Here is a 12,284-nt window from a genome sequence, read left to right as displayed (position 1 = left end):
TTTTTTCTTTCTTTTTTTTTCTTTTCACTCTCCAACCATTTCATATAGAGGGAGGGCACGGAAAAGCCCTCTCCCTTCAGATCATGGCACCTTTAATTTATCCCATAAGCACAGCATTTAGCTTTAATGGTGGATTTAATGGCATGTGTAAGGCCTTGTGTTTGACCCTCCAGTATCAGTAATCAAAGAAGAACTCAATAACAATAGATAAATAAATAAATAAATAAATAAATAAATAAATAAATGTATGTCACTCCACTCCTCTGCTCCAAGCCACTTTTCATAGCACTAAAAATAAAACTCAAACTTCACACAACAACCGCATGCAGTCCAGAGGCCTGCCCCAGCCACTCCACCTTCCCCCTGTCACACTCTAAACCTGTACCATCCAGTATGGCAGTCACCAGCCACGGCAGCTATTCAGATTTTAGTTTGGTTTACACTTTTGTCTGAGGCAAGGACTTGATACGAGACCAACTGTGACAATCCTCCTGCTTCTCTCTTCACAGTCCTGGCATTACAGCTGTGTGCCTCCATGGTCGGTCATCTTTCAGATGAGTCAAGTGTAAGACAAAACTCAACAAATACCAACTGGCCTGGCCCTAGATGCTGAATACCCTTCACTCTTTCCAATATGTCTTGTCTTCTCTGTAGTACAATCTGTCTTACCTGCAACACACTCACACACACACTTACACACACTCACACTCACACACACACACTCACACACATATACACACACTCACACACATACACACACACTCACACACACATACACACATACACACACTCACACACATACACACACATACCACATACACACACATACACACACTCATACACACATATACACACTCACTCACACACACTCACACACATACCACATACCACATACACACACATACACACACTTATACTCACACACTCACATACACACACACACACACACACACACACAAATGCACACAGCAGCATATACATAGACCTTAGTTCTAAGCAATTTCAACTTGTGTTTGTGTTTCTTTGTTGGTTTTACAGTGCTTGAACGTGGGCACGCCAGGCCAGCCTCTGCCACAGCTTCCTGCTCTATTTTCTCTGTTTAAATACCACTTCCTCTCAGTAGGACTAGACCTAAACTGGGGGGAGGGATCCTAGAAAATGTGCTCCTATAACACCTGCCTTGCCCCTAGCAGAGGCTGATTTGTACTGTATTCCCTGCTCCCATAATAACGTACTTAGCAACCCGTTGTTGTAAAATGTGCTTAGGACTCGAAGTGTAGTTTAACGCCAGAACATCCATTTAGCTGTGCAAGGCCCCAAGATGTGACTCCTTGCAGCAGGAACCAAGCCACGTATATGCGTTTAAGCAATCAACTTTATAAATATTCAAATATATGCTTAAAAATCTCATTTAACGGGCTGGAGAGATGGCTCAGTGATTAGGAACACTGGCTGCACTTCCAGAGGTCCTGAGTTCAGTTCCCAGCAACCACATGGTGGCTCACAACCATGTGTAATGTGTTCCAATGCCTTCTTCTGGTGTGTCTGAAGACAGTGACAGCGTACCCACATATGTAAAATAAATAAATAAATCTTAAAAAAAATCTCATTTAACAAACTCTGTCTTGTTAAAGCAGTTGCTTCATATACACTTGTCCTGAAATTATTTTCTGTGGCAAAGGTAAGGATCCAGTTTCGCCTGAGTGAGGTGAAGCCTCTGAAAGAGAATTTTTGAGGCAACGGAGGGCAGAGGAATGAGATGTAGAATTTTTTTTTCTTTTCTTTTTTTCGGAGCTGGGGACCGAACCCAGGGCCTTGCACTTGCTAGGCAAGTGCTCTACCACTGAGCTAAGTCCCCAACCCCAGAATTTTTTTAAAGAACTATTTATTTATTATATATAAGTACACTGTAGCCGTCTTCAAACACACAAGAAGAGGGCATCGGATCCCATTACAGATGGTTGTGAGCCACCATGTGGTTGCTGGGTTTGAACTCAGGCAGTCAGTGCTCTTAACCACTGAGCCATCTTTCCAGCCCCGATATAGATTTTTTTTTATTCTTAATGCTGTGATTTTACATTTAAAATAATAAACCAGTAAGATGGCTCAGCAGGAAAGGGTTTTTTAAAGATTCATGCTGTTTCCAGTGTTCCATTTCTGCCTCCTCCTTGCTGATCAAGATATAAACACTCAGTTGTTCCTGCCTCCATGCCTTTGCCACGCCATCATGGACTGTAACTCTCTGAAAACGTAAGCTCAAACTAAACACTTTCTTTCATAAATTGCCTGTAACTCTGACCTGATACCTTCTTCTGGATTCCGTGGGTACCTGCACTCTAACATGCCCTGACACAAACCAAAACATGGTCACAGACACATGATTATAAATAAAAATAAGGGACTAAGGAGATAGCTCAGGGGTTAAGAGCACTGACTGCTCTTACAGAAGACCCAAGTTTGATTCCCAGCACACCCATGAAGGCTCATAGCTGTCTGTAACTCCAATTCAAGGAGATCTGACAGTTTCTGGTCTCTGCATGCACCAGATGTCCATTCATTCACACAAAATAAAAATAAATATTAAAATTAAGGGGGGGGAGTGCTGGAGAGATGGCTCAGTGGTTAAGAGCACTGACTGCTCTTCCAGAGGTCCTGAGTTCAATTCCCAGCAACCACATGGTGGCTTACAACCATCTGTAATGGGATCCAATGCCCTCTTCTGGTGTGTCTGAAGAGAGCACCAGTGTACTCATAGACATAAGTAAATAATTATCACCATCATCATCATTTTCATCATCATCATCCTCTGGGCTTTATTCATCCCAGCCTTGGAAGGCAGAGGTAGGCAGATCTCTGTGAGTTTGAGGCCAGCCTGGTCTGCAAAGCAAGTTCCAGGACAGCCAGGGTTGTTATACCGAGAGACCTTGGCTTGAAAAACAAAACAATGACAAATCCATTGGCAAGGATGCGGAGCTTGGGGCCAGGGGGGGAATGATAAGAATATACTGACTATTTCTCTGGAAGATTAAAAATAGACTTAAGATGTGGCCCAGAAATTCTAGCCTTAACCATGTACTTAAAAGACGTGGACTGTGACAGCATAGACCTTGTACATAAATGCTACAACAGCAGCACTACTCAGAAAAAGAGGAGACTCTCAGGGATGGGAAGAACAAGGGGCCCTCATGTTGGAATCTGCCTAGAGCAGAGTCAAGAATCCCAGATTGATGTGCTAGGGAGAGAGTTCAGTTAAGAGAGTTTGTTACTCTTGTGGAGGACCCAGGTTTGGTTTCCAGCACTTGTACAGTGCCTCAAACCATCCATAGCTCCAATCCCAGGAGAACTGAGGTCTTCTTCTTCCCATTTGCTTATGGCACACATACATTCAGGCAACACACACACACACACACACACACACACACACACACACACATCTAGCTCAAGAAATAGAGAGTTTTCTGTTTCTTTCTGAGTTGAGACAGGGTTTCTCCATGTCTCCACATAGCCCTGGCTGGCTTGGAACTTCATATGCAGATCAGGCTAGCCTTGTGCCCACATGTATCTACTTGCTTCTGCCTCCAGAGTGCTGGGATTAAAGGCATGTACTGCTATATTCAGCATGAAACAATATTTCTCTTATAAAGGGATATTTTCAAATGAGAGTTTAAAAATAGTAGTGAATCTCACTTAAGGCCAAGTATACATGGCCTTTCTCTTTTCCCAGTAATAAATATGTAATTTTCTAGGAATTGCACAAGAAACCTTGGTTGTAATAAAAGGCATGCCATAACTCTTTTGTGCAACCCTTATGACCCATGATTTTGTCTTAGCAGATTGGAATTCAAGGCTCCTCTGTAGTTACTCTGCAATCTTAGTTACTGAAAAGGGGGAAAGAGAACTGGGTATGGTGGTACATGCCTTGAGCTGTAGCACTTAGGAGGCAGAAGCAGTTGGATCTCTGTGCTAGAGGTCAGCCTGGTCTACAGAAAGAGTTTCAGGATAGCCGGGAATACACAGAGAAACCCTGCCTTGATAAAAAAAAAGAAAGAAAGAAAGGAAAGAGAGAAAAAATAAAGAAAAGAAATAGGAGAAAGAGGATTGGGGATTTAGCTCAGTGGTAGATTGCTTGCCTAGCAAGCACAAGGCCCTGGGTTTGGTCCCCAGCTCCGGGGGAAAAAAAAAAAAGAAATAGGGGATTCTTTAGAAACCTGTTAACCAACGTCATTCCAAAATCCCACATACATGCTAAGATACTTAAGTGTGACCTCCTTAGAGAAGTCTTTACCCATTCTTTTGGGTGTCCATAACTCTTTCTAGGAGTGCCTCTCTGTTAACAATTGCATTTAAATTTGTATTTTTAAAAATTACTTTAGCCAGTTATAGTAGCATATGCCTTTAATCCCAGCATGCTGGAGACAGAGGCAATGAATCTCTGTGAGTTCAAGGCCAGCCTGGTTTACATGGTGAGTTACAGTGCAGCCAGGGCTACATAGGAGACCCTAGCCCCAAAACAAACAAACACCAAAACCTCAACAACAAAGAACTTTAGTGAACTCTAATTCTTGCTTTGTATTCTCTTGACTTAAAATTATTTTCTGTTGTGAAACCAAGGATCCAGCTGCACCCAAGTGGAGGTCTATGAAAGAGAACTCTTTGGGCTGTTGAGGCTAGAGAACGGGCTTTCATTCGGCTGCCCTAACAGTGACACAAGCAACCCAAATGTCTGTCAGTTGGTGAATGAGTACATAAAATTGGTAGATCCACACAACTGACCAATATTTAGCCATTAAAAAAAATGAATGAAGTGGAGCTGGAGGGATGGCTCAGTGGTTAGGAGCGCCAGCTGTTCTTCCAGAGGTCCTGACTTCAAATCCCAGCAACCACAGGGTGGCTCACAACCATCTGTAATGGGGTCTGATGCCCTCTTCTGGTGTGCTGAAGACAGCTACAGTTTACTTATGTATATTAAATCTTTTTTAAAAAATGAAGTACCAATACATTTTATAACATGAACTTTTAAAACTTAGGCTACATAAAAGTGCCAGTCAAAACATCACAGATTACAAAACTTTCCTTTGACTGTTTTCCAGTGCTGGAGCCTGAACACTGACACATGACAGGCAGGGGATCTTGGTGGTGATCTTGGCTTCCTGACTCTGTGAATCATATTCTTTTCCCTAGTGAGCTGTGTAGCAATTTTATCTTTTTTTTTTTTCTAACCCCGGGGGCTGGAGAGATGACTCAGCAGGAAACAGAGCTTGCTACTCTTGCCAAGGAACCAGTTTGATCCCAGCACTGAAGGTAAGCTCACAACTGTCTGCAACTTTAATCCCAGGGGACTGACACTCTCTTTTGATCTCTGAGGGTACCAGAGCACAAGGTGCATATACACACAGGCAGGCAAAACACTTATACGCATAAAAATAAACAAATCTTAAAAAACAAAACAGGGGGAAGAGAAATGATACAGAGAAGCGAGACTTCCTCAAAGCCCTCCTTGGACTTAGGTTTCCAAAAGTTACAATATACCTTGCTTAATCCTGTGGCTGAGCATGAAGCCAATTGGTGGCACGAGCATCCGCAGACAGTCTCTGAGATGACATCTTGTCCTGAGCCCCAGGGCTTTGTGGACATGCCTGGACAGGGCCCTTTGGGGACCTTCAGGTGTTCCCAACACCCCACTCAGGGCCTTGCCACAGCAGACTATAACCCCCTGCCCATTCCCCAGAACAGGGCCCAGGGCATGGCTCCCCACCCACTTCCAGCCCCGAGACACTTGTGGACCAGATCCTGGAGTCTGTGGACTCAGACTCCTAAGGGATATTCATTGACTTTGGGCAGGGAATTCGCTCCAGTGTGTCTGACTTTGAGGCAACATGTGGCTGGCCGAGTGTTGTGTATTGGCCTGAAGTTAGTTCATGTTTTTACTGCCCCTGTGTGTTTGCATGTCTTGTATGTGTGCGTGAGAGACTTGTTACTCTTTCCTAACCTTACCAGCCCCCTTTCACTGCCTCAAGTCACTTCGTACTCCCCGTCTGTTGGAAAACCCATCCACCACCACCACCATCCCCTGCTCACCCAAGGGCTGATTGGGACACCCAGTCAGCACCATCCAGATACATACTCAACCATCTGGAGGATGGGGTCACCATGTGCCCTCCTGCCTGTCCCACCTTTGGTGCCTACAACTTACCCAGGAAAATGTGAACCAGTAGGCTCACCTGCCACAGCCACTCCAGTGGAGTCTGCGTGACAGGAAGCTCTTATGCTTCGTTTCTATCCAGAACAGAGGCATGTGCCTGGAATGGCTTGGCCTCCTGGAGGTCCCTGGCAGTCTGCCTACAAATAGATGATGACCAGGGTCTATGCTTGTGGTGGAGGTGCCTTCTGTGTTCTAGCCTTGGTGATCTTAGCAACTTTAAGCCTGTCAACAATATCTGGTTTTAAGAACATAGCAGGGGCTGGGGATTTAGCTCAGTGGTAGAGCGCTTACCAGGAAGCGCAAGGCCCTGGGTTCGGTCCCGGAGCCCGAAAAAAAAAAAAAAAAAAGAACCAAAAAAAAAAAAAAAAAAAAGAACATAGCAGTGTGGGAAGACGGTCATGTACCTTTAGATGTCTCAGGAACTGAAAGTTCCGAGAAGGAAACGTCTCACGCCATCATGATCCTGATGAACTCAACGGCTGCGATGAATTCAACTGCTGCACCCGTAGGTTCCCAGCAAATAGGAGAGAAATTAATTACAGTTACTAACAACATGGCTGTTCCAGAAAAGGCTTTCCCCCGTTTTTGGGAAAGTTTTGTTTAGCATGATTCAAAACAGTAATGATTCTTTTAGAAAGATCATAGACAAGTTCCAACAAGTTGAACAAACTTATCAAGAGTTAACTATGGTTACAAAAGTTTCCTTATTATTCTGAGAGGCCATAAATATAGAGTTTAAACTTTATTATGACAAAGGTAAATGATGAATGCATACCTGGTCCCCACAAGTCTGGCAGTATAACTGCAGTTTTTTAAACTATTGTTTGCAGTTGAGAAATGTTTCCTAAACTGTATGTTTAGCTTTCCTCTTTGCGGCGGGCATTTGGTGAGGTGATGAATAAGAGCTGGATGACTGCCAATTATGATGTACCTGTTCTAACTGCTTAAATCTATGCCAAGAAGTAAAGCTTTTCGCAGCAGCACACACCTCAAGTTTGTGTCTGTCTGTCGCACTGAATCCCTTCTCTACCTGAAATCCAAGCCTTGGTCCCTCTGCTGACACACTCCCCTGGGTGGTCTGGGGCACTCATCTATGCCAGCCCAGCTTGGCCTTCATAGTGACAGGACTCAAGCCACAGACCAACCTGTCTGCCTGCTTCCCTCTGCCCTCAGTGACCACAAAACAGGAAGGCATGAAATAAAGTTACAGCTCTAGACTGAAATGCTTTTTCTGTCTCCAAGTAAAGAAAATCCCTCCTCCTTTCTCAGCGCTGGCTGGTATAGCTCAGTACTTGCTGACAAGTATGGGAAACTCATAACGCAGCACCCCCACTCTGCAAAATACAAACGTCTCAGGCTGGCTTCAGTCTACATTCTTTTATGCCTTATTTCATCTCATGTGTTGTTGCTTTTTGTAAATGTTTCTTTTATATTTGAATCTATTTTCACATAGATTGGTTGGTTGGTTGCTTTTGGTTTATCAAGACAAGGTTGTCTTGGAGCTCGCTCTGTAGACCAGGTTGGCCTTGAACTCACAGAGTTCCACCTGCCTCTGCCTCCTGAGTTCTGGAATCAAAGGGGTGAGCCATCACCACCCGGCCTTTACATAAGTTCTTTATTCCGTTTTTTAATTTTACTTTGTGCATATGTGTGGTTTGCCTACGTGCATAGTTGTGCACCCCTTGGGTGCAGCAGTTCCCCCGGAAGTAGAATCACAGACAGGAGAGCTATTCTGTGGTTGCTGGAAATCAAACTGAGGTTCCCCTGGAAGAGCAGCCAGTGCTCTTGACCACTGAGTCATTTCTCCGGCCCCATAGATCACTATTTAAAAAAACAAAACAAAACAGTGTGAATGCTCATACAAACGTATAGTATGGGGCTGGGGATTTAGCTCAGTGGTAGAGCGCTTACCTAGGAAGCGCAAGGTCCTGGGTTCGGTCCCCAGCTCCGAAAAAAAGAACAAAAAATAAAAATAAAAATAAAACAACAACAACAACAACAAAAAGTGTAGTATACGTATCTTCTGGAGAGGGAAGCAAGGTCAGAGACAAAAGGCAACTTCTTTATAGCAGTGTTTCCTAATCTGTTTGAAATCACTGTCATTGGATTTATGTGGGAGGGAGGATGTCACTGGGCCTTAGAAGAAGGAAAAGTGGGGCCTCTGAGAGTCCTAAGGAGGAGGGGTAACAAGCCAGGACCTGGACTTACTGACTTTAATTTTCTTTGCACCAATCCCCAAACTTGCTTAGAGCCAGAGACGAGGCCATGTCTACAGACCAGATGGAGCTTGCTGAAGCTGAGTGTCTAATACTGACAAAAAAATAAAAAGGAAAGAAACCAACTTCCTTAAACAACACTGAACAGGCTTCTGGGAGCGAGGGTGGTAAGAGTACGGGTGGAAGGAGAGGTTTAAAACAACTGATTCACAGAAAGGACACACTTAAAGGGTCTGTCTTCAAGACCAAAGATCCCTTGTGGAGAAAGAGAGCAAAGTCTACCCGACTAAGGATGAAATGCAGGGCCTGGGAGAATCCATACTCTCACGGAAAGTGGACTGCTCCTTCCTGCCTCTCCCTAGGGAACCTCTACACAGAGAGGCCTGGATGTGTGCCTCTCTCTCTCTCTCTCTCTCTCTCTCTCTCTCTCTCTCTCTCTCTCTCTCTCTCTCTCTCTCGACCCAGAATAGCCACAGGCAGGCCCCAGGCTAACTTTGAGAGCCCAGATACAAGCCCTGACCTCTCATGGGAATTTTTATCCTAGTCACTGCCCAGAAATGGACATCTGGTTTTAGCATGAGAAGGTCAAGACAGGAAGTCATTTGTTTCCTGGTCTGGGTGACAGCAACAGATCAAACCAGGCAGGAATCTGATTAGTGGCAAAGAGGGAACAGAGAGACTCCCACAGGTAAAAGAATGATTCGGGGCAGAATGGTAAAGGACAGGCTCAGGCAGCTCAATCGGAGCCAAAGATGCATCCGACTGAGTCAGAAAGATGACTACAACCCAGGAAACGGCTAAGCCAAGGACGGACCTGGGAAAGCCAAAGGCAGGTCGACAGCCCCACCTTACTGCACCTAGCCACTCAAAATACACTTGCAGCCCACTTCCTCACCCTGCACCCATTTTCCCAGGTCCCTCCCACTCCGTACCCTCCCCATCCCTCCTCCACATCCCTTCCTCTGCCCACTCCCACTCTCCCATCTTCTCCCGCACTCCCCTAGCCCTTCACTCTGCCTCAGCACACACACCCCCCTCCCGATTTTCCTGCCAAACCCTTCCCACCCATTCCAGCCTAGACCTTCCGCTACCCTCCAGCATCCTGCCCCTTTCCTACGCCATCCTTCCCGGCCCACACTTGGATCTCTGCTCTAAGAAGTCAAGGTCTTTGTTAGAAAGGTCTGCCTTCGGACCTCCCTCCTGTTCCACTCCCACCTCCCCAACAAGTCTTAGGGCAGGACCTCAGCGTGAGGGAGCTGGTGGGAGCTGAGTGGAGGGGACCGTGTAGCATCTCCCTCTGGTTTTACAGAGCTCAGGAGTTTCTTGGGAACAAGGTCCTGGGAGTACCTTGCACATTAGAGGGACACACGCAGGGAAGTAGATCCTGTTGTTAGCTCATTAGATGGGAGGCAACAAAAACCTGTTTGTAAGTGGCAGCTAGAGCTGAACCCAGTGGTCTGATCAGTTTCTGCGGACTAGGTGAGAGCTGCTGGAACTTTCGATTTGCAATCCGGTTTTGCCTGAGAGGGAATTTTTTTCCCCCAAGCAAGGTCTCTCTCTATGTAGTTCTAGTTGTCCTGGAGTTTTCTTTTTTTCTTTTTTCTTTTTTTTCTTTTTTTCAGAGCTGGGGACCGAACCCAGGGCCTTGCGCTTGCTAGGCAAGTGCTCTACCACTGAGCTAAATCCCCAACCCTGTCCTGGAGTTTTCTATGTAGACCAAGCTGGCCTCTCGAACTCACAGTCTCCTGACTCTGTTTCCTGAGGGCTAAGATCCAATAGGTGTATCACCACACCTGGCTGCCTGAGAAACTTTTATGTGGCCCTAGATATTTAGATATATGAAATTAATATATAAATAAAACCCTTGCTAGTGTAAATCAAAGAATTTTTAAACAGTTAATCTATTCAATTGTATACCACTTTAAATTAATTAATTAATTTATTAATTAATTTATATTTGGTTTTTCGAGACAGGGGTTTTTTTTTTTTTTTTTTTTTTTTTGGTTCTTTTTTTCGGAGCTGGGGACCGAACCCAGGGCCTTGCGCTTCCTAGGTAAGCGCTCTACCACTGAGCTAAATCCCCAGCCCCGAGACAGGGTTTCTTAGTGTAAGCAGCCCTGGCTCTACTGGACTTTGTAGACGAGGCTGGCCTCAAACTCACAGAGATCTGCCTGCCTCTGCTTTCCAGGTGCTGGGACTAAAGGCCTGAGCCACCGTACCGGAGTCGTAGACTACTTATTAGAGCTGACAGTTAATCACATATCAAGGTGGAAGTGCTTGCTTATTTCTGCAAAAAGAACTAAATCTTAGCTGGGTTTTTGATGCTGCAGGACGTGAGGCATTTTCAACTTTATTCAGAGCTGATCGATATTTTGATATTATATGATTTGTCAAAGCTAAGAACATGGCTTCCCATAAAAATAGAGCACACAATGATAAAAAGACATTTTAAAGCCATTTCAGAAATTGTTGGAAGTTCGAATTCCAAGTCAAAATTCATTTGATGATTTTAAAATGAAGCATAAAGTCAGCAGAGGCCAGGAATGGAGGAGAGTTGGCGACCGCTTGCTGACGCTCTCAAAATAATGAGGGCGGGGCAGCTCAGTTGGTAATGGTTTTGCCTGGCAGTCATGAAACCCTGATTCAATCCCCATCAGAGCCGTAAAACCAGATATGGTGGGACATACATCATCTCAGCTACTCCAAACGGGAGGTAAGAAGACAGAAAACTCAAGACTTACCTGGGCTACAGAGTAATTTCAATGCCAGCCTGGGTAGTTTAGTGAGACTATTGAAAAACAAAACGCTGCCAAAGACCTAGACCCTCACTCCTCGTTTCTCTATTAATCAGAGTCCTCTAAAGAAATGGAGCCGGTAGAGAGAATATATACATATTAAAATGGGATCTATTAGCTTGGCTTACATGGTGTTGTCTAGATAGCCCAACAAAGGCTGCCATACACTGCTGAGGCCAAGAATTCTGTAGTGATTCATTTCTTTTCTTTTTTTTTTCTTTCAGGTTTTAAAACTTTATTTGAGGGGTGGAGAGATGATGGCTCAGTGGTTAAGAGCACTGACTGCTCTTCCAGAGGCTGAGTTCAAATCCCAACACCCACATGGTAACTCACAACCATCTGTAATGAGATCTGATGCCCTCTTCTGGTGTGTCTGAAGACAGTTATAGTGTACTTATAAATAAATAAATAAATAAATCTAAAAAACTTTATTTGCATATTAAAAATTGTGCATTCCAATAATTAAAATCGTTTGAACAGCAACAACCAAAAAAAAAAAAAAAAAAAAAACCAAAACAACAAAAAACAAAAAACCCGCACTCTGATTGAACTGTTTTTTATATCCTGCAGGACATCTTGGGCCGTCTTTGTTTTACTCTCTATTCTACCGTCTCCCACCCAGCTTTTTCCTTCACCAACATGCAAGTTCTTTTCCCTCTCTGCCAGCCAGACCAGCAGGTGGGCGGGAGAGGCGGGGTAGGGGGGGGGCCCTTCCTGGTCAGTAGTTCTGCTTCTTTGATGTGAAAGGGGCAGCACAGTCATTTAAACTTGATCCCACCTCTTTGCATCTTACGAAGTTAAACAGCTAAAAGCAGTAACATAAGAAGGCTCACGGAATGTACAGTGCATATCGGCAGCGCTTGCCTCATTACGATTCGCCAGCTTGCTTCTCTTGTCCAATGGTTTCTTTTGAAGGCAAAGGATTTTTCTCTTGCGTTTCTGTCTTCTTCAACTTCGACTTATTGAATTTCTCGATCTCAACCATATCGGGTTTGTCAGACATGGTTGCTGGAAGGAGCTGAGCGAGCTGGGTGAACAAGGAGAGTCCGATCTGCTCAGAGACCGCTGCCG

The 12,284-nt window shown here is 44.6% G+C and overlaps 1 protein-coding gene and 1 non-coding gene across 3 annotated transcripts in view; both read right to left on the bottom strand.

Annotated features, from left to right (window-relative positions):
• LOC120095326 (thymosin beta-4-like) overlaps window positions 1-12,284 on the bottom strand; it is a 13,065-nt gene extending 781 nt beyond the window's left edge. Inside the window, exons 1-2 of one of the 2 annotated variants that reach the window (XM_063270124.1) lie at window positions 12,047-12,284; window positions 6,607-6,699 (exon numbers count right to left, since the gene is read on the bottom strand). In XM_063270124.1, coding sequence (XP_063126194.1) covers window positions 12,082-12,216 — 135 coding nt within the window. In that variant the 5' untranslated portion in view covers window positions 12,217-12,284 and the 3' untranslated portion in view covers window positions 6,607-6,699; window positions 12,047-12,081. The remainder of the gene's footprint in view (window positions 1-6,606; window positions 6,700-12,046) is intronic. The other variant, XM_063270125.1, reaches the window with a different exon arrangement.
• LOC120095429 (small nucleolar RNA SNORA29) lies at window positions 22-151 on the bottom strand. Its single transcript, XR_005490902.1, has one exon. It is a non-coding gene; the product is annotated as a small nucleolar RNA SNORA29 (small nucleolar RNA).

This window comes from Rattus norvegicus, chromosome 10 (genome assembly GCF_036323735.1).
Source record: "Rattus norvegicus strain BN/NHsdMcwi chromosome 10, GRCr8, whole genome shotgun sequence".
Lineage (NCBI taxonomy): Eukaryota > Metazoa > Chordata > Mammalia > Rodentia > Muridae > Rattus > Rattus norvegicus.
The sequence above is the reverse complement of the archived record's forward strand: the minus strand, read 5'-3'. Positions and strand labels throughout refer to the sequence as shown.